At 42.6% G+C, this 21997-nt stretch overlaps 1 protein-coding gene and 1 non-coding gene across 2 annotated transcripts in view; one reads left to right on the forward strand and one right to left on the reverse strand.

Moving 5' to 3' along the window:
- The first annotated feature begins 1373 nt into the window (after positions 1-1373).
- LOC136594028 (U6 spliceosomal RNA) lies at positions 1374-1480 on the forward strand. The gene has a single exon (XR_010788478.1). It is a non-coding gene; the product is annotated as a U6 spliceosomal RNA (small nuclear RNA).
- A 9628-nt stretch (positions 1481-11108) lies between these two features.
- Positions 11109-21997, reverse strand: part of LOC136613239 (11-beta-hydroxysteroid dehydrogenase type 2-like) — a 28771-nt gene continuing 17882 nt past the window's right edge. Inside the window, exons 3-5 of the mRNA XM_066594036.1 lie at positions 17082-17267; positions 16579-16716; positions 11109-11684 (exon numbers count right to left, since the gene is read on the reverse strand). Of these exons, the coding sequence (XP_066450133.1) occupies positions 11194-11684; positions 16579-16716; positions 17082-17267 (815 nt within the window). The 3' untranslated portion in view covers positions 11109-11193. The remainder of the gene's footprint in view (positions 11685-16578; positions 16717-17081; positions 17268-21997) is intronic.

The following is a 21997-nucleotide window of genomic DNA, read 5'->3' on the forward strand; positions in this document are numbered from 1 at the left end:
TCACACATGTGGTATCCATGCGTCGTAATGACCCAGAGAAGGAAGTTAATGCATTATTTAACCCCTTAATGACATGGCCCCTTTTTTTCTTTTTTCCCCATTTCTTTTTTTCCTCCCCCCTGTTTAAAAAATCACAACTTGTCCCGCAAAAAACAAGCCCTCATATGGCCATGTCAATGGAAAAATGAAAAAGTTATGGCTCTTGAGACGCAACTGCAAAATTAGTTGAAATTCAATGATTAGACCATTTAAAAAACCTGCCCTGGTGGGTCTGACAGGGTGGTAGGAAACCCGCCACTCAAGGGGTTAATTAAAGGGGTTATCCAAGCAGCATCCACTGTCGGTGCTAGGAAAAACTGCGGTTTGAGCGTAAAACGCTGCTCCTACTCCTGTGTAGTGGCCGATGCTTGTAATTGTTGGCCTAGCTCTTATTGAAAACAAATGGAGTTGCGCCTGCAACAAGGCTTGGAGCAACGTCTTCCGCTCCGACCCTAGTGTATTTAGGCACTGACAGAGGGTGCTGCCTGGAAAACATCTTTAAAGGGAGTCCCTGGGGCTCCAGATATTGATGGCCTAGCCTAAAGATATGTCGTCAATATTGGAGTCCCTGAAAACCACTTTAAATAATGCTAATTTTTGGTTTTCTGATGCCTGCTAAGTGCATGAGTCAAAAGGACATGTTTTCTGTTCTGCAGTGTTGTACTTATTCTAAAACTTTAATTCATCTTGATAAAAGTGAATAATTGCAAGTGAGCGGCGCTTCCTTATCTGGCGCTGATATCTTATATCATTTTATTAGCTTGTGAACAATCCATTCTGTTGCACACATTTAATTACCATGAGTTTATTTGCTGTTATAATACTGTATCTATCAAGTAAAAGCACAATAAAAATATTGCCTAATTTACAGAGTGCTGATGTGGCTGTAGTCAGCGGGGACCCATTTGGATTACACACTTTCTGAATATGATGTTTCTTTCAGTAATGAAGTAAGAGAACAAATGACTGGTGTGCCATACACAAGTACACACGTTACAGACATCATTTGTTTACTATGCAAGAGAGCATAAAGGGTCCAAGTCAGGAGTGCACAACATACGGTTTGAGAGCCACATGTGGCCCCCAACCAACAGGCTGCAGATATGCTTGTCTATGTCCAAGCACTTTGAGAGTCATAGATATGAAAGGACAACCATATCTTTATGATGCAGAGATATTTAGTAAATATCTGATATGTGGGGTTCCAACTCTAGGAGCCCCATATATTGGGAGAATTGGGGTCCTTCGATTCCCAGATCAGACATTACATGAAATGGTGGCCACATGCTGCTCTCTACTTATTACTTTATTGTAGTGTTAAAATGCTTAGTTGTGTGCTCGCTTGAGCAGCACATATACTAAAATTGGAACGATACAGAGACGATTAGCATGGCTCCTCCGCAAGGATGACACGCAAATTCGTGAAGCGTTCCATATTTTTTACTCTTACTCAATTACATATTTAGTTTGGATATCAACACTGTTTTGAAATTATATTAGGAAATATAATGTTTTTGTTTTTTTTATTATGGTGTTGAATTTTTAATATGTTATGTAGAGATGAGCGAATGTGCTCGTTTAGAGCAACTACTCAATCGAGCATCGCTATTTTCGAGTAACTGCCTACTCGGGCAAAAAGATTCGGGGAGTGCCGGGGGGCAGGGGGCGGCGGGGTGGACTGGGGGTTAGCAGGGGGGAGCTCTCTCTCTCTCCCCCCCCCCCCACTCCCCACCACAACCCCCCGCTCACCCCCGGCACCCCCTGAATCTTTTCGCCCGAGCAGTTACTCGATAAAATGCTCGATCCAGTAATTGCTCTAAACGAGCACGTTCGCTCATCTCTAATGCTATGCTGTAAAGAATATGTATGTTAGAAAATCAGGATAATTCTATTATCTGTTTTTCTCAATAGAAATTATTGAATATTAAAATGCTTAGTTGTTTTAGTATTTACCTAATAAATAGGAGTTCCAACCTATCAGACATTTATGACTTACTAGCTGATATACCCGGCTTCGCCCAAGTTAATTTGGTATGGGAGTTTATCTGTTGTTCTCACAGAAAATTTTATGAAGTCATGGTTACTTCAGAGGAACCAAGGAATAAAATCTATATACAAATAAAGGAGCATTAGATTCTCCTCAGTCTGCATGAACTGATCTCCCTCTGCAGAATATGCCACACCTCCCACTCCTTACTTTTTACCATTAAAGGTAACGTCCCTTTTTATTCAAATTTAAACCCAGACTGAAGGCTGCAGCCCCTTCTTAGCCTTAAAGGGATTTCGTCATTAAAAAAATTCTATCCTCACCTATTCCTCCCCAGGCAGACTACTTGCCACATCCTCTCCTCGCTGATCTTCTCCTGTCCCCTCGGGTCACCTTACTTTACATTTCCTATAAAGTACCTAAAGAATGCTTATGTCAAATTTCATTTGTTGTGTTATGGTTATGTTCACATCCTTTTTCGCTCCCCTCTTTTCTTCATAATTGTGGTGTCCATCTGTTATGGAAATTTGTATAACAGGCTGTCACTCTCTATATTGCAGGAATTACTTACAATGCAACGGTAAAGCTAGAGGTGGGTAACAATATCGCACTTAGGGGGGGTCCTCAGATGCCGAAGAGAACAGTCACATGATACAAGAGCTCCACTCATCATGATCCACGGCTGCCCAACCAAGGCACACTTACTACATATACCTGTGCTCGGCAGCTTCCACCCAACCTTTTTGCTCCTTCATTCCCTTCAGCAGGACATAGACCATGAAGAAAGATGCCAACTACCTAAACCAATGGTTGTTTTCATGCCCATGGTCTCCATTCAAGATGACACTGATAGGAGGACTGCATCACAGTCTCCGAATCTTCTGACACCTCCTTATGTGCTTCAACATGCAGACATGACCAAGGGGGATCCATCTTCTACATCAAGTCCAGAAAGACTTATTCTATCTAAAGCTCCAACTGAATCTCCATGTCTATTAACCATCTTGACTATGGATGTATAGTAAGTCACTCTCCCAAAGCCTCAAAAAGAATACCTCTGGGAACATACTGTAATAACTATATCTCATAAGTCCCTATATCTATGCCTGATTTAAAAGAAATGTTTCAGGGTTTGAAGGAGTTTATTCAATGAGACATCTGCAGTGCAGTCTCTTCTATACATGCAGACATAGTTACCAAAGGAGAATAGTCTCATCTTGAGGAGAAATGGAGGACTTTGGCATAGGCCATAATAAAACTTCAGTAGATGAAGATAATGAGGCAAAGGATAGCATTACAGCAATGACATTAAAATTGGCTGACCTAGAGGACCGATCAAGAAGGAACAACATAATGTTCAGGAATGTTCTGGAAAGTGTTAATGATGCATAACTGTAAGATTCTGTTACAGATCTTTTTATTGCCTGATGTTCAAGAAACAGATGTCCTGATTGATAAAGCTTTTTTAGCACTGAAGGCAAAATCTATTCTAGCAGGAGTCTTAACAGACATTCTAGCCTGTCTGCACTTCCATCACTTTAACAAATTACTCCTGAAGGCATTTCCACAACTTGCCTGAGCATTTTAAACAGATCTTACTTCTATTACATCTTTCTCCTGATATCTAATACAACAGAAAAGAGTTTGCAAAGTTACTAAAGTTCTAAGAGAAGAAAATATTCTGTACAAATTGGGATGCCCTGTGGAACTCTGAATCTTCCTGAATGGAATCTTTCATATCTCAACTCTTTAGGATGCAGCACTACTGTTCATGAAATAGGCCTTGGATCTACCACAAGAGGCCGTCAAACCTAAACCCAAGAAGAGTGCTTCAACCCTAGCTCCGGAATGCATGAGAGTAGACCATGAAAATCCTCCCAAAGCATCAATATGAACTGCTTTAATAGATAGTGGTTAGAGATGAGCGAACGTACTCGTCCGAGCTTGATGCTCGTTCGAGTATTAGCGTGTTCGAGATGCTCGTTATTCGAAACGAGCACCACGCGATGTTCGAGTTACTTTCACTTTCGTCTCTGAGACGTTAGCGCGCTTTTCTGGCCAATGGAAAGACAGGGAAGGCATTACAACTTCCCCCTGCGACGTTCAAGTCCTATACCACCCCCCTGCAGTGAGTGGCTGGCGAGATCAGGTGTCACCCGAGTATATAAATCGGCCCCTCCCGCGGCTCGCCACAGATGCATTCTGACATAGTTCAGGGAAAGTGCTGTCTTGCTGGAGTTGCTATAGGGAGAGTGTTAGGAGTATTTTAGGCTTCAAGAACCCCAACGGTCCTTCTTAGGGCCACATCTGACCGTGTGCAGTACTGTTGAGGCTGCTTTTTGCAGTGTTGCACTTTTTTTTTTTTTTTTGTATATCGGCCGTGCAGAGCATTGCGTCCTCAGTCTGCAGTAATTTTACATAGTCCAGGGCCAGTAATGGTGAGGCAGGGACAGAAGACATATACAGTCTATATAGGCAGTGGGCTTTTCCAAAAAAATTTGGGAAAAAAAATCTATTTGGGCTGCCTGTGACCGTCCTCAGTGTACTGCGTCTCTGCTGGGGGTAGTTGTCCTAATTCATACGCAGCCAGCTAAGTGTTACAGCAGGCTTGCGCAAAATTCTTTCCTGGCTCTGCATTGCCCGTCACATCACCGCTGTATTCCTGTCCAGAGTGAAACAGTCTGCAGTAATTTTACATAGTCCAGGGCCAGTAGTGGTGGTGAGGCAGGGACAGAAGACACCTTGACAGAATGAATAGTGTGTGGCACATAGGTTCCCCATTGCTATGCCCACGTGTGCAGCTCCTGATGGCGGTGGCACAGGATTATATTTCTCACTGCTTCTGTACAGCATTGTGGGCTATCGTCCTGCCCCTTTTAAAGAGGGTCGCTGCCTAGCCGTGCCAACCCTCTGCAGTGTGTGCCTGCGGTTCCTCCTCATGGCAGACACACTTATAAATAGACATGAGGGTGGCGTGGCATGAGGGCAGCTAAAGGCTGCGCAGGGACACTTTGATGTGTGCTGTGGACACTGGGTCGTGCGGGGGGGGGTTGGGCAGCATGTAACCCAGGAGAAGTGGCAGCGGAGTGTCATGCAGGCAGTGATTGTGCTTTGTTGGAGGTAGTGTGGTGCTTAGCTAAGGTATGCATTGCTAATGAGGGCTTTTCAGAAGTAAAAATTGTTGGGAGGGGGGGGCCACTCTTGCCGCTATTGTAGCTTAATAGTGGGACCTGGGAACTTGAGATGCAGCCCAACATGTAGCCCCTCGCCTGCCCTATCAGTTGCTGTGTCATTCCCATCACTTTCTTGAATTGCCCAGATTTTCACAAATGGAAACCTTAGCGAGCATCGGCGATATACAAAAATGCTCGGGTCGCCCATTGACTTCAATGGGGTTCGTTATTCGAAACGAACCCTCGAGCATCGCGGAAATTTCGTCCCGAGTAACGAGCACCCGAGCATTTTGGTGCTCGCTCATCTCTAATAGTGGTGCCTTCTTTTTACAGTGTTTTCTATTTTTGCTATATTTCCTGTCAACTTCCTGCCAGGAAGGAGTTTTTCTTCAACCTTGCTAAGGGATCATTGCTTGAAAAATATTGTTTATAGCTAAATCCAGCCCATAATTGTTGTTATTTACACTTAATTAATTAAAAAGAACTTAATTGCAGGACTAATGTTAGAATATTGTCACCTGCCATTTCCAGTAAAGAACTTTCCTGTGTCCACCCCAGTAAATGTTCTAAGGTGGTCTCACCCAGGAGCGTAACTATAAGGGATGCGGTTGCACCCAGGCCCAGGAGCCTAAGGGGGCCCATAAGACCTCTCTTCTCCATATAGGGAGCCCAGTACTATGAATAAAGCATTATAGTTGGGGACCCTGTTACAGGTTTTGCATTGGGGGCCAGAAGCTTCAAGTTATGCCTCTAGTCTCACCTACTCAATTTTCCCTCCATTAACGCTGTCTCCTCTATTATTACTTGCTCGCTTCTCCTTACATCAGAGAAGATGCACTAACTTCAGAAGCAGCCGATCAGCACACTAGGGATACACTACATACCCAGTGGGAAGACTGAGTATGCATGACAATTACTGAGGTGGATACAGAGTAGATGTGGCAGGTGGTGCTATTCTAACCTTAACCCTAGAACAGCATTTTTTTAAATAAGTGTAATACAAAAAATGTTCAGAATTATGGATATAACTAGAAACTATATTTTTCATGGACATCTTTAAAAATACATTTTATATGTCTTTATTTAATCCGATAAGGACCAAGTGTCATAAATAGATGGCTCTTGATATGATACTAGGCTTTAATCCCACATCATAGAAAAAATGCGGTGCAGGATTAAAGCTCCTGCAATCTAGCAGGAGCAGGTTGGATACTTGGTTGTCAAAGACAACCCAATAAAACAAAAAAACAATCTGTGAAAAAACGTATTAAAAATAGCCATTCATGTCACAAAAACAATGCAACAAAAATCATTTTGAAAGGCCAGGAAAAAAAAATAGTGCCAGAAAACCTCCATAATGGTTAAACTAGAGATGAGCGAGCACCAAAATGCTCGGGTGCTCGTTACTTGAGCCAAGTTTTTTCTGATGCTCGAGAGATGTGTTCTTCATCCCTGCGGGGGACATGGCAGCAGCGGATAGGTACGTTTTTTTTTTATTTAATTTTTTTTTACACTAAAATTCCTTATTTTTCAGGGAAGGGCTTATATGTAAAGCCCTTCCCTTAAAAACAATGCAGGGGTGCTGGCAGACCATTGCTTTCAATAGAGCCGCCGGCAGCAGCCGCGGCTCCATTGCAGGCAATGGAGAGGGTGAAATTTTCTCGAACATCCGAGCACCACAGTGGTACCTGCTCGAGTAAAGAGTACTTTACGAGTATGCTAATGCTCGAACGAGCAGCATGCTCAGACGAGCATTTTCGCTCATCTCTAGTTAAAATCACTATTAATTCTTTAGGATCAAAACACTGTAGTCTTTAAGGGGTTAAGGTGCATCCATCTAATGCAGTGTTTCCCAACTCCGGTCCTCAAGGCACCCCAACAGGTCATGTTTTCAGGATATCCCATGGTAAGAACATCTGTGGCAATGTCTGAGGCGCTAACAATAATTACATCACTTGTGTAACACTGAGAAAATCCTGAAAACATGACCTGTTGGGGGGCCCTGAGGACTGGAGTTGGGAATCACTGGTCTAATGGCAGGTGGAATTTATGCCTAAACAACTAGTGCTATGCTTTTATTATCAGGAATGATTAATGCGGTTCTCACTGCACGCAATACCTAACCACGCAGGTTAGGTTACATTCATGTGGCTCCTAAGCTTTCACTATTGTATTCATCCCTCCATAAACAATAATGTATAAAATAGCGGAACTTCGCATAAGCATGAAACACCAGGATTTCCTATAAGGTGAATGAGGCTACATAATCAATTATAACAACTTGCATTTAATATTTACACTTTGATTTTTTTCAGTTTAAACAAATGTAATGCAACAAACACTGTATAGCATGATAAGCCCATAAGACAAACATAAATTAGACAGGACAGAATTGCAACTATGATTAAGAATAGAGATGAGCGAACCTACTCGGCCACGCCCCTTTTTCGCCCGAGCGCCGCGATTTTCGAGTACTTCCGTACTCGGGCGAAAAGATTCAGGGGGGCACCGTGGGTGTGTGGGGGGTTGCAGCGGGGTCAGTGGGGGGGAGAGGGAGAGAGAGAGGGCTCCCCCCTGTTCCCCGCTGCTACCCCCCGCTTCGCTACGCCTCCCCCCACCCCCCCCCGAACCTTTTCACCTGAGTACGGAAGTACTCGAAAATCGCGGTGCTCGATCGAGTAATTACTCAAAACGAGTAGGTTCGCTCATCTCTAATGAAGAACCTTGTTCGAAACGTGTAAGTGTTTGTAAGATGCTTTTATTCCATACTGTTTAAATAAGCCATTTTTATTATACTGGATTTCCAAGGGCTCGTACCCACTGGCGATGGGTTTTCTCGCGATGTGACTTTGAAACCAATGATTTTTAATGGTTTCATACTCATTTGCGATGTGTTCACTCAAGCCTTGCTGCGATACAAAAAAGCTGCGATATCGCCCATTGTTTTCAATGGGGCCAGGGCCCCTTTGAAATCAATGGGAGAAGATCGCACAGCAGCCTTGGATTCCTCCATAGTGAGGAGAGAAAGGGGGCAGAGCTACAGGGGATCTCTTACATATCTCCCCATATTTGGAGAGATAGCGCGGCTAAAGGCCTTTCTCACAGTTTGCCCGAGAACGGTGGGTGAGGGGCGGGGCTAGAGGGATTCTCATAATGATTCTTCTCTAGCAAATCATTTGTCTGCTAGGACCCTGCAGAGGCAGGGGACACCGGGTAGTCACGTGATTGCTAGGTCGATTAGCGAAAGTGACAATTTCACTTTCTGTCCTCACTAGATTGTTGTCATTGAGTGCTATGTAGTCTACAAGAGAGAATTCAGAAGCGGTTAAAAACCACTTTTGTCTTCTCCTCTGGGTCCTTGGCTATGTCTGACAGCCAAGGACCCGACCTGCTCCATTGCAGGAGCTTTGATCCCACGCCATATTTTTACCATCGACTAGGATTGAAGCCCATGACCAAGCACCATAAATTTATGGTGCTTGGTACTTAAGGCTGCCTGCACACGGCAAAGCCAGATTCTGCATGTGGGAGCCCGCAGCGAAATCCATCTCTGACCTTGACGACCCTGTGTACTTGCCTTCTGTAGTCGACATCTGTACTGTGAATGGCCTGGATGGTGAGCTGTCAGACATGCTCAGTACAAATCCTTTTTTTCAAATGTTTCTTTCCCCATGCCATCGCTAGGCGATGACGCGGGTGACCTTTCTGCAATGTCAAGGGACGCAGGTCAGATGGCTTCCATTGACTTCAATAGGAGCCGTCCACATGGAACCCGTGCAAAAAAAGAGCATGCTGCGATTTTTCCTTCGCGAGCGGAAATCGCAATTGATTTCTGCTCGTGTGCAGAAAGCAGCAGTTCTCTATAGGATGTAATGAATGGTATTTGCTGCGTATTCGCAGTGTGGACGGCAACCGTGGATTCTGCAATGCTAATCCGCCTGTGTGCAGGTGGCCTAAGGGGTTAAACTTTTTACACTGGCAATGAAAGCACAACTCATCACACTAAATAAAAATAATTTCAGATGTTTAAATATAAAAGTAATGTAGGAGTTATCTTGTGATTGCATTAGATGCATTAGAGCCCATTCACACGGCTGTATATTTTGGTCTGTGTGCTGTCTGTATGAGGCTATTTACTTGCCTGATTTTTCACATGAACTGATGATCCATGAAAAAGAAAAAAAAAGAATGCATGTCCTATTCTTCTCAGTTTTCACGTACGATAACAGGACAGGGATGTGTAGGGTCAGTGGAGATCAGAAAGCACACAGATGAATGTCCATGTGCTGACCGATGCCAGTTGTGCCCAAATTGGGTACAACATGTATTCAGCTGCCTGAATCTGGCCTTACTGAAGAAATAGAACAGACCAAATCTGTCACATAAAGCTAAAATTACCTAAATCATAATGACCTGATGAGTTAAAAAAGTGCTTTTTTATCTTATGAGCATAAGCACTTAAAATGATCACGAGTGCTGTGTTTTAACCCATTAAGGACTCAGCGCTGTAAATTTACGGTGGTTGGTCCCTAGCTTTAATTTCAGCTGATAGTAAAAATATGGCATGGAATTAAAGCCCCTGCTTCTGCAATCAAGCAGAAGAAGGGTGGGTTGTCAGCTGTTAGTCACAGCTTAGAACCTGATGGAGGAGGTAGAAGTGGTTTTTAACCCTTTCTGCCTGCTTCTTTTCTTGGTGCATAGCGCTTAACGAGCGCTATGTACTAATGAGTGAAAGCAGAAGTATAACTTCCACTACGCAAGCCAGCGGTCACGTGACCACTAGGATCCCCTGGCACAGCAGAGCTGCAGGATCCTAGCAGAACCTGATCAGCTCTGCCAGTGACTATTGTTACTACAGAGGGGCTCCTATGGATGCCCCAACAACAGTGGAAAAATTTCAAACAAAAAACATATGAATGACCCCAGAGTTCTTAGATGACATCATGGGGGACATAGATGGTAAAAAAAAAACTACATAAGTAAGTAAAACAAAATTACAGAATAAAATAAAAATATATACATTAAAAAAAAAATAACCCAAAGCCAACACCGCCCACCCGTTGCTGTATGCGCTCTGTAATCCCAAACCATACATATTATATATGAAAACATCTGAAACAAAATGAGGAACCTGTTCCCATACTGTAAATTTATTCATTTAAAAAAAAAATAACTCAAATTTTTTTTACCCCCAATAAAACCAAAAAAACTGGAAAAAAAAGTCAGTGAAAAAGATATTTAAAAAAATAGCCCTATATGTCCCAGAAAAAAAATGCAGCAAAAATTATTTTGGTAACTGAAGGGAAAAAAAATAGGGCAGTTAAACAACCACATGGGGAAAATCCCTAAAAAGTGTCTGGTCCTTAAAGTACAAAACAGCCTGGTCCTTAAAGGGGTTGTCCCGCGGCAGCAAGTGGGTCTATACACTTCTGTATGGCCATAATAATGCACTTTTTAATATACATTGTGCATTAATTATGAGCCATACAGAAGTTATAAAAAGTTTTTTACTTACCTGCTCCGTTGCTGGCGTCCTCGTCTCCATGGTGCCGACTAATTTTCGCCCTCCGATGGCCAAATTAGCCGCGCTTGCGCAGTCCAGGTCTTCTCCTGTTCTCTATGGGGCTCCGTGTAGCTCCGTGTAGCTCCGCCCCGTCACGTGCCGATTCCAGCCAATCAGGAGGCTGGAATCGGCAATGGACCGCACAGAAGAGCTGCGGTCCACGGAGGCAGAGGATCCCGGCGGCCATCTTCACAGGTAAGTATAGAAGTCACCGGAGCGCGGGGATTAAGGTAAGCGCTCCGGTGAGCTTTCTGTACGTCCCTGCATCGGGGTTGTCTCGCGCCGAACGGGGGGGGGGTTGAAAAAAAAAAAAAACCCATTTCGGCGCGGGACAACCCCTTTAAGGGGTTAAACAGTACACAAAGTTGGACCTGTAACATGAACCAAATTACAAAATACTCAACATTTGGCTATTGCAAACGTTCCCCAAATCAGCCAGAAGATCCTGAAGTAGAACATGGTGCTTGGAAGGAACTAGACTGTTTATTATTTAAGGTGCTTGATGGGACTTCACCATTTTGGTCCCCAGAGAATCGATTCATGAATGGAATTAGGTGGATAATGGAGTTTATTTTATTCATTGTGCTTCCGCTTTTGAAGGACTCAGGGCATGATCCTGCTTTTTGAAAAACGCTTTTGCAAACTTTATCACTGATACCGTGCGGCAAGTAGTGTCCAATGAAAAGCAATAGCCTTGGCCACACGCCATCGTAGTATTTCACTTTTGGGTTCTCAGACAGAATAGCATCTATGATGTTGTCTACCACGGGGCTGAGGTCAGAGGATGCTACTTTTCCTGCATTCAGAATAAAGTTGTGCATTTCATAGATATATTCCTTGCCATATTCCTGGAGCACTTCACTCGGTAGGCTTGCCAGCAGCTTTTTGTATTGAGTCTCCCAGTGTATTTTGTTGTCGGTACCTGGAAACAATTAAGCATAAAAATGGTCAAGTGGAAAAGAACATTCAAGTAAACTTACATATGGCTCATCTCTGCAAAACTATACGGTAATCGAAGATCTGAAAAGAACTATACAGTTAACTCCTATGGAGAGATGAAGTAATAAGTCCTTAACATGGGCACTACCAGTAAATATGGGGCAGGCATAGCAGAAAATATTACATTAAAGGGGTTGTCCAAGATCAGACAATATGTAGTGAGGGCAAATATTATGAAAAATCCATAGACTCATTACTAATTTACCTGGTAAATCTGCTGTGACTGATGCAACCAAACACTTATCTCAGAGGTTTTTCGAGTCAAGTGATCATCGCTGCAGTGGCCACATGTTGTAGATGTTACATTACTGAACCAGGTGATGTCATTGCTCAGCCAGGTGATGTCATTACAGCCATGTAACCAAAACTCAGGAGGGCTTGAGCTGCGTTGCTGGAATGTAAGTGAACTTACCAGATAAACATCAAGTCTATTGGATTTTTTAAAAAGAACCCGTGCCCCCAATAACTAGATTTTGTCCAGTCTTGAATAGCCCCTGTAGTTGATTCCTGCTAGACCTAGAGTTCTAAACTCCTAATCTCAGGAGACAGGGGTCTGTTATATGTAATCAGTGTAAAGATAGATTACACAAACATGGTAATTTGCATATTTTTCTGCTGGACGTTAACAATCTCAGAAGTATGCCATTACTCACACGCAATGGGCTTCGGAAGTCATGGGACAGGAACTAATATCGTGTAGGAAACCCTCTAGCTCAGTGAAGTGCAGCAACTTGATGTGACATTCATTCCAAAAAAAGGACAAAAGATGTCTGGAGGGATTTTGAGCCATGCTGCCTGGATAGCCACCAACAGCTTTGTGGCATTTGTAGGTACAGGATCTCAGGTGTGAAATACCTCTCCACCACATGCCATAAATGCTCAGTTGGGCTTATGGCATTCCTAGAGAGTTCCTGCTATTGGTAGGAACTCTTTAGGAATGCTCCGCAAACCAATTCGGGCCAACTTGGGCCGATGGCACGATGCATTATCCTGCTGGAATATCCCATCATCATGGAGGTACATGAAGTCGATGAATGACTACAAATGTTCACCAAGCAGTGAAACATAGCAGGCTCCAATCAATGATGTGTTTAGGCCAACCAATGGATGCAACTCATGCTATGAGAACACACTCCACAGCAGTATGGCACCATCACCAACCTGCACAGTGCCTTGTTGGCAACTGGAGACAATGGCTTCACGGGGTCTGTGCTACACATGAACTTACCATCAGCCAAAAACAATTTGTACCATGACTCATCAGACTATGCCACATGTTGCCAGGCATACAGGGTCCAACTAGCAACCTTACGAGCCCAGGTAAGCAGCTGTGTCCGATGTTGGATTGTTAACAGAGGCACTCTGGCGGGTCTTCTGCTCTTGTATGCCATGAAAGCTAAAGAATGCTGCACTGACCTGCAGGATATGCATGTGCGACCTCTCGCATTAAATTTGGATGCAATTTCTGCCACAGTTGCTTGTCTATTCGCATGGACAATTCTAGACAAATGCTGCCGCTGTCCACTATGGGTGGTAGTGCCTTATACAACATATTCCCCCTATATACATGACACTGTGGATTGAGGAATGCTAAATGCCCAAACAACTTCAAAAATGGCATGTGCCATCCCTCTAGCAGCCACTATCATGCCTTGTTCAAACTCTAATGTACATCGTTATGCCATGAGCACGCTGGGGAGTGTTTAACCTTACTCACAAAATAACAGCTCACAACTTATACAAGTGTGGGCGTTCCCAAGCCGTGACCTGATGTTAATGCCACATCAATTTACAATCAGTTTAATTAAGGTGTCTGGTCCTTTTATAAAATGTTTACCGCACCTAATAATGTCACTACATACTGGGAAAAACAAACATTCAAAATTATAGAACAAAACAGAAGTGATAGGATCTCTTATACCTATCAAGGGCTTATTATAATGGCGTTGTCCACCTTCATATGGTCCACATACAGAACACATGTAGACATCTATTTACTTCCCAGTTCTATACATTATTTTTCAAAAGGTGGAATAAATATACTCAGTAATATAGGATTCATGCGTGAATGGGAAGTATGAGAAATCTATGGCACAGATAACATTGCTGGCCTGGTGACCCCCTAACACTAATTCAGGGACCATAAAACCTTTACATCTTTATCAGTGGACTATTTAAGTATTTATTGACTTCTTTACTCATCCTGTTGCCGTATTCTTTCAAGTGCAAATTAATAACAGCCATGTCTGTGCCTTGTCATAAGTATTTGTGTATATATATGCATGCCTCTTCGGATCTATTTCATTATGCCTGATGAAGAACCCCAAGTAGGTTTACCTCTGTACCTCTGTTACAGAGGTTTACCTCTGTTACCTCTGTAACATCATGTATTTTTGTTAGCCATTAAAAGGTATCATATCTACAAGATTACTTGGTTTCTCTTGCTGGGAACAATCACTTAATTTATAAAGAAATGTTTCAGAAGTTTGTCCTTAGACCCCTCAAGTGTAGCTTTAATAGTATGTTTAGGGTTATTATCCTGCTGGAAGGCAAACCTCCATCCCAGTCTCAAATTTATGGCACACTGATACTGGTTTTCCTGAAGGATTGTCCTGCTTTTACTGCCATCCATCTTTCTTTCTATGCCGACCAGTTCTCCAGTCCCTGCTGATGAAAAGCTTCACTACAGCATGATGCTGCCACCACCCAACTTCCTTGTGGAAATAGTCTTCTTGGAAATGTTTGGTTTGCACCATTTCTCATGATGGCTAAAAATTGAAATTTTGTCTCATCTAACCAGAGAAAGTTCTTCCATGTGTTTAGATAGTCTACCACATGAGGTTTCATGTTTTGTTGGCAAACTCCAAATGTGTTTTTTTATTTTTTTCTTTAGGCAATGGAGTGTGGGGTGTTTTGGCTTATAGTGGTTCCATGAGGAGATACTTCCATCTCAGCTGTCCATCTCCTCCATCTCTTTGGAGCCCCCTCAAATTTATCTTCTTCTGAACACCATAACTTTTCTACTTTTGTATTGCTGGGGTAGTGTGAATGATTATTTTTTATGGAATGACCTGTAATCTCTATTGGTACTATTTTGGGGTACATGTGCCTTTCAGAACGCTTTTTAAAAAAAGCATAGATCTGATGGTGTTCGCCACGTGTTATAAATGCTGTGTTATGTAGATTGGACGTTTATGGATGTGGCAATACTACATGTTTATTTATTTATTTTTATTTTAAAAATGGGAAAAGTTTTTTTTGTCTCCATAGGGGAGTAGAACTAGCGATAATTTGATTACATATACAATATAATGCAAAACTTCAGCATTGCAGTATATTTTATTTCTGCAAGCAGCCTAATAATACATGCCTGCATAAAATAAAATACATGAGCATAAATACGTGGTAGCCCTGGTGGCCTTCACAAGGCTCTAGGCTGCCATGATATCTGAGCATCATCGGGAGGATCTTTGGTAGACAGAGGGAGCCCTCTTCCGCTGTCAGGGCATGTAAATGCTGCTGTCAGAATTAACAGCGGCAACTAAATGGTTAACAGCTGAACCTGGAGTTCTCTCTGACAGCAGGCATTACAGCCAGATATCAGCTGTCAAAGATATAGCCATGTCCTGAGCCCACTCTATACAAATACTGTGCACATCTGCCATACATATACAGCGCATGTCACCAAGGGGTTAAACACTTTTTTTTTTCATTCCAGCGTACTAATTTGGACGATTTTCTCAGGTCTATAACATAAAATTAAAATACATTTTAAGGGTGGCTTCATACAAGCGTGTTTTTGCGCGTATGTAGGTGCGTACACGCGTGAATGCAGGTCCGTGCATTGTTTTCAATGGAGCGACGGCTGCTGCCAGTGGCTCCATTGAAAACAATGGTCTGCCGGCACCCCTGCATTCTTTTTCAGGGAAGGGCTTTACATATAATCACAGGCAGCTCTCGTCCGTCATTCATTCGTCGAGAGCTGCCTGTGATTGGCTGAGCACGTCAGCCAATCACAAACAGCTCTTTCAGCAGGAGGGGATTTTAAATCCCCGCCTGCTGATAGATCAGCACTAGAGAGCGGGGTCAGCGAGGAGAAGATGCGGCTGTGCCCCGGCAGCTGAAGGGAGGTAGGTATGTATTTTTCTTGTTTCTTAAACCACTTTTACTAGATTTTCAGGGAAGGGTTTATACTTAAAGCCCTTCTCTGAAATCAATTGTCGGCAGCAGAATCCTTTACCGCAGCTGACATGTGTGACAGCTGTGGTAGAGATTTGAAGAATTCCTCTACTGCATCTGCCACAGATGTGGCAGGTGTAGCAGCAGGGAATTCTTTTAACTAGCGGGGATGAAGGAAACATCTGCTGCATGCGGCAGATGTGTTCTTTATCCCCACAGGGTCACGGCAGCGGCGGACAGGTAAGTATATATACAGTATATATATATTTTTTAACAGTAAAATCTTTCTTTTTTTGGGAAGGGCTTATATGTAAAGCCCTTCCCTGAAAAAGAATGCAGGGGTGCCGGCAGACCATTGTTTTCAATGGAGCCGCAAGCAGCAGCCGCGGCTTCATTGACAACAATGCGTGCATTCCCTATGGTGCACGCATGTCCTATTTTTGCAGGCAAGCACCTGTAAAGCACGGACATGTGCACACACCATAGGGAATGCATTGGGGCTAATAGATGAGTGTTTTTGTGCGAGCGTATGCACGCACAAAATACACGCTCATCTGAAGCCACCTTAATTCTAAAAAAAAAAAAACCAAGGTTGATGAACATTTTCTCAGGGCTCTAAGATTTCCATTATTGTATACCTATTTTGTAGGATCCCGGCAGTATCACGCTAACGTTTACTCCCCAGGGTACTAGCTCATGATAAAATGTGTCCATGACTCGACTCAGGGCAGCTTTGGAGGCGCCATATGCAGCCAACAATGGAAGTGGAAGCTCAGCTACAAGACAGAAGACATTTTTAAAATATTAATGTTCTATGGTAACAATTCGTATCACTATTCTAGAGTATTGGTGAAATCCACCCAAAAACATTCTTCTTCACATTGCTGGAATTGGTTAGCTCTAGCAGTAATCCCCAGTACAAAGTGGCTATAGCTCTTTTTCAGTTACTGGAAATGTTTGAGACAAGATGGTTAGTAAATGGCCGTTGCATAGCCATGTGTTTAGAATGTTATGTCAGAAATCTCAGGGTTCATCCATGAATGTGATCTTCTCATATCTATCCATATTTCAGAAAGTCACTTTTGAGTCAATCTCACCTTTAAGGTTCCTGAACTCCAATGCAAATTCTATGCATAATTACCGGCAGGGCTGCTTATCGTCACGATCCGTCCTTTGCTGGAACGTAGCATTGGCAGTAGAGTTTTGGTAAGTTCAACTGTCCCCAAAAAGTTGACTTCCATGCAACTTCTGTAGGTGGACATGAGTGTCAACTCCGCATCTCCAAAGTAAGTACATATCCCGGCATTATTCACTAATGCCCACAGCCCTAAACAGCAAGAAAAACAAATCATAAGATGACAAAAAACATAAAGGATGGAATGGTTAGGAACTAGCAGGCTGCAGTGTTTCCTTAGTACATCTGCTCGATACGACTAGAATTTGAAAACGTTCCGACACTGTGCCATACTAAGTAATTAAGTGGAAAAACTATATTAAAGGCTATGGACGCTTTGGGGGGAAATTTTTTACTTAAATGCATGAATTTTGGGCTCATGCCAGAGCGTTTATTAAACCTTTTGCACCGTTTGGCTTCTGCAGCTTTGAAATATCAGTTTATATAGCAAGCTGTAGAAACATTCTCTTCAGATCCTACTGACAGCTTAGTCTTCAGCCCTTATTTCTCCACTCTTGAACGTTCTTATCTGCTGATTTAGACAAGAAGAAAGTTTTACTTTTCTGTGGTCATAAATCAACATTCAGGAGAGGAGAGATAAAAGTTGAAAAACAAGCCAGAACACTAACAGATCTGAAGTTTTGTTGTAGCCCAGCACATTGACAGATTGGAAGGGAGATACTTTCTGCAGCTTGCTACACACAGTGATATGTAGAAGCTGCAGAAGCCAAACAGTGCAACATTTTTGAGTGAAACCTTTCATAAAAATGATTTTCAGCCAAAAAAATACATTAATTTAAGCAATTAAAATCAGCTGCCATGTGTCCATACATGAGGAATAACACCATTTCTGGGCATTGTAAGACTTGCATTCTGCAATCATCATCATTTTCCTCTTCTCTAGGGCATACATCTGATTCGCAATCCTCTAAGGAATCTTGGCAGAAGCCTGCTGCTGTGTGTTCTATAGACTGTACACAGTGAACTGCAAATTTTGCTCTGTAAATGACTATAACTCACACAAGTACATAAAATCCTGTTGTAGGACAGAGTGCAGAAAGGGAGCATCAAAGATGTGATTTCTTTAGCTAAAAGAAAGTAAAAAGTGACTATTAGCTTGCAGACAGTCCAATGAGCACCATGACTCATTCCCCTACTCTACTCCTATTCTAGTGTCTCCTGTCAATCAATTGAGAGCAGACAGTGGACAGCAAGCTAAGAGGAAGGGAGACAGCACTCTAGACGGATTTATCAGCACAAAAATATCATTTTCAGTAAATAAAGTAAATAGCAGTTTTGAAAGTTATCACACTGGCTATGATATAAGCACAAGAAAAGTTAGTAAGTATTGTATGCATGTGCTAGCAGAGGACCTAGAGAGAGTGTATATTTCACCCAGATGCTTAACCTGAGTGAAATGAAAAATCCAGAAAGTTGGTGGTCTTAGTTTGCTGAGCTATTGTTTAAGTATTGAGGCAGCTGGAGGTGAAGTGACCCCTCCCCGGGACTGCAGGAGACAGGAGAAGATAGGTGAGGTAAAGATCTGGTAAGTGCACTGCCTGGGGAGGAATAGGTGCGTATAGATTTTTTTTTGTCAGAATCCCTTAAGGGCTCAGTCACACGGGCGGTTTTATGTGCGTATGTTACCTGCATTTGCGCATCCGCATCTATATAGAACCAATACTTTTCAATGGCAGCGGTCAGATGCCCTATATTTACCGCTGCGCATTTTTGTGCTCAGGTAAATATAGCGCAGCGGATTTTAAAACGCAGGTAGCAGCGGCATCCATCTTTTTTGGATGTGAAACATGTGACAGCATCCAGGGATTTCACCTTGTGCTCAATGGGGCCGGTGGCAGCAGCGCCGACCCCATTGAGAACATATAGTGAAGATCGCGATCCTCTGGCATAGCTGTGACAGCTGTGGCACAGGCGCGCGATGTTCTCCCATTGAATTCAGACAGCTCCATTAAAAGCAATGGGCTGTCGGCAAGCCCTGCATTGATTTGCATTATATTTAAAGCGAGGATTTAAAGTCCCCGCCTGCTGAAAGGGCTGCCTCTGATTGGCTGAGCACTGTGACCAGTCAGAGGCAACTCTCAGCTATTGAATAACAGCTGCCAGCTTCCTGTGATTGGTCCCTGTGCTCAGCCAATCAGAGGCAGCACTTACCCATTCTGGGAATTGAGACACAGCAGGCAGCAGGGGATAGCGGCAGCACACTTTATGACCGGAAAAACGCGGGCAAATGCTTTTTTTTCGTGCGCGCCGCCCGCTTCGGCCATGCAAATTTTTGTGCGTTTGTGTTCTGTGCACAAAAATTCGCACGTTAAAACGCCCGTGTGACTGAGCCTTTAAGGGGCAAAATAGACCAGTAATTAAAGGGTTCATGAAGACTATTTTAATTATACATTTTTCCTTCTAAATACATTAGTTTAGAAGTGTCAATAAAAAAGGTTTCAAGATGGACTTTCCCTTTAAATGTTCCCCATGCAATTAACTATCCATCCACCTCTATTTATTGGTACAACAGACTGATTGCAAATGTATATAGCTATATTTGTTCTCAGTGTCAGTTCAATAGCCCCAGGCAAGTCAGTGTATCATGTGGGTATGCTTTATTAGTCAGTAAAGTGAATCAGCTGCCATCCCCATCAACCATTAAGAATATGACTTGTGTTCTCAGAAGCATCTTATTGTTTCCTGTGAAGAACGTGGTCAGATCCAGACATAATCTCTGCTTAGTACTTATACAAAAAAATTGTGTTTGACAAGAACATAAAATAGAAAATAACGACTCTTACATAGATGCACACTTTAAATGCAACTGTTAAAGCATGATAGATAACAGATTATGAAATATTCTGGAATATCGAAGAATATAAAATGTACATTTATGGATGCATAGCCTTTAGGAACACATCCCACGTGCAACTTTTTCAATCAGAAGAATCTACTCTCAGTAATACGACCCTCTGGGCCTGATGAAATAAAAATGGCTGGACAGCTTCTCTGACTATCTGATGCACACTGTGCATAGTGTGAAAGTATTGCATTATATTGTATGCAAGAGTGTCATGTGCATGTTTGTTTTGTGTGCATAGCAAGAAACATATGTGCAAAAGACTCGCATTGTAGGTAAAGTTTTACTAACAGGGTCTCAGATGTTGAGCATGCAGCTTTGTCATAATTAACCTTTGTAATATTTTACTAAGAGAGAAGTATCAAACATGCTGTATACTTTGAATTGTTGACTTTGTGGGGGATGTCACACTATATAACCTCTTGCATTGGAACAATAAAACAGAAAAGCTTGGAAACATCACAGGAGTGTTTCTCATTGCATTCTTTTCTGATGCATTGAATAATATAAGTAGCCATACCTGATTGATAAGGCTTAGCTACCCCTTGAGTATCACTTAAATTAAGTGATAACTTCAGTATCCTGGTGGAGAAATGCAGGCTTGTGGAATGTTCTAAGGACTCTCAAGGTCTCTGGATGGTAGACACCAGACAAACACAAAACAGCTGTAAGTCTCTTGTTCTTACAGTGTTTGTTCTGCCTGCTGTCTTGAGAAAGGTGAAGTCCTTTGTTTCTATTTCACTTGCTGAATTACCAAGCAGTGTACTTTGTGTGAATGAATAGAGAATGTACTGTGTTTGTAGTGTTTGTTTTTTCCCTTTGGTGATGTCATTATAGAATTTGGAGACGCCTACACAGTTTTAAATTTACACATTGTGCCTCTCCTGGTTACATTAAAAGGGGTTGTCCCGCGGCAGCAAGTGGGTCTATACACTTCTGTATGGCCATATTAATGCACTTTGTAATGTACATTGTGCATTAATTATGAGCCATACAGAAGTTATAAGAAGTTTTTCACTTACCTGCTCCGTTGCTAGCGTCCTCGTTTCCATGGAGCCCGCCTAATTTTCGGCGTCTAATGGCCAAATTAGATGCGCTTGCGCAGTCCGGGTTTTCTTCTTTTCTCAATGGGGCCGCTCGTGCAGGATGCCGGCTCCGTGTAGCTCCGCCCCGTCACGTGCCGATTCCAGCCAATCAGGAGGCTGGAATCGGCAATGGACCGCACAGAAGCCCTGCGGTCCACCGAGGGAGAAGATCCCGGCGGCCATCTTCAGCAGGTAAGTAAGAAGTCACCGGAGCGCGGGGATTCAGGTAAGCGCTGTGTGGTGTTCTTTTTTAACCCCTGCATCGGGGTTGTCTCGCGCCGAACGGGGGGGGGGGGGTTGAAAAAAAAAAACCCGTTTCGGCGCGGGACAACCCCTTTAAATTGTGATCCAACATATATCATTAGAGTGTATTATGCACCCTGTTGAAAAGAAGGAATGGAATGTGTTACCCCTTACATCAGTTTCATTACACTGAAGAGATAAGGAAAATACTGCCTGTTTCTCAGTGACCCTGTGTTTCCTAACAAATTGAAAAGATGTTTTATGTACAGTGAGAGAGAAATTAAGGGGGTCGAGCAAATCAAAAAGTGTCAGAGGCTTGAGTGCCAGGTATATAACCAAGACTCTAACAGTCTTGAGGAGGGTTAAAAAAAAAGATAGACCCACCAATGGTGGGCGGACTAGATATGCAGAAAAAAATCTGGCGCCTTAGCCCAACTCTCCAATGAAAGTCGTGGAACAATAGGATGGAATATCCAACTTATTTTTTATTAAAAGTCAGCAACAGCTATGATTTTCGGGGTGAACTACTTCATCAGTCATCTGGGAAAAACTAGTATACAAAAGGATAGATTAAATAATTGCAAAATACAATCTGCATATTGTGTTAGAGGAGGTGAGTGTAAAAAAGTGGGAGGGGAACAAACCGACAAACAAAAACAAAACAAAAAAAACAAATATATATATATATGTGT

The sequence above is a fragment of the Eleutherodactylus coqui genome, chromosome 1 (genome assembly GCF_035609145.1).
Source record: "Eleutherodactylus coqui strain aEleCoq1 chromosome 1, aEleCoq1.hap1, whole genome shotgun sequence".
NCBI lineage: Eukaryota > Metazoa > Chordata > Amphibia > Anura > Eleutherodactylidae > Eleutherodactylus > Eleutherodactylus coqui.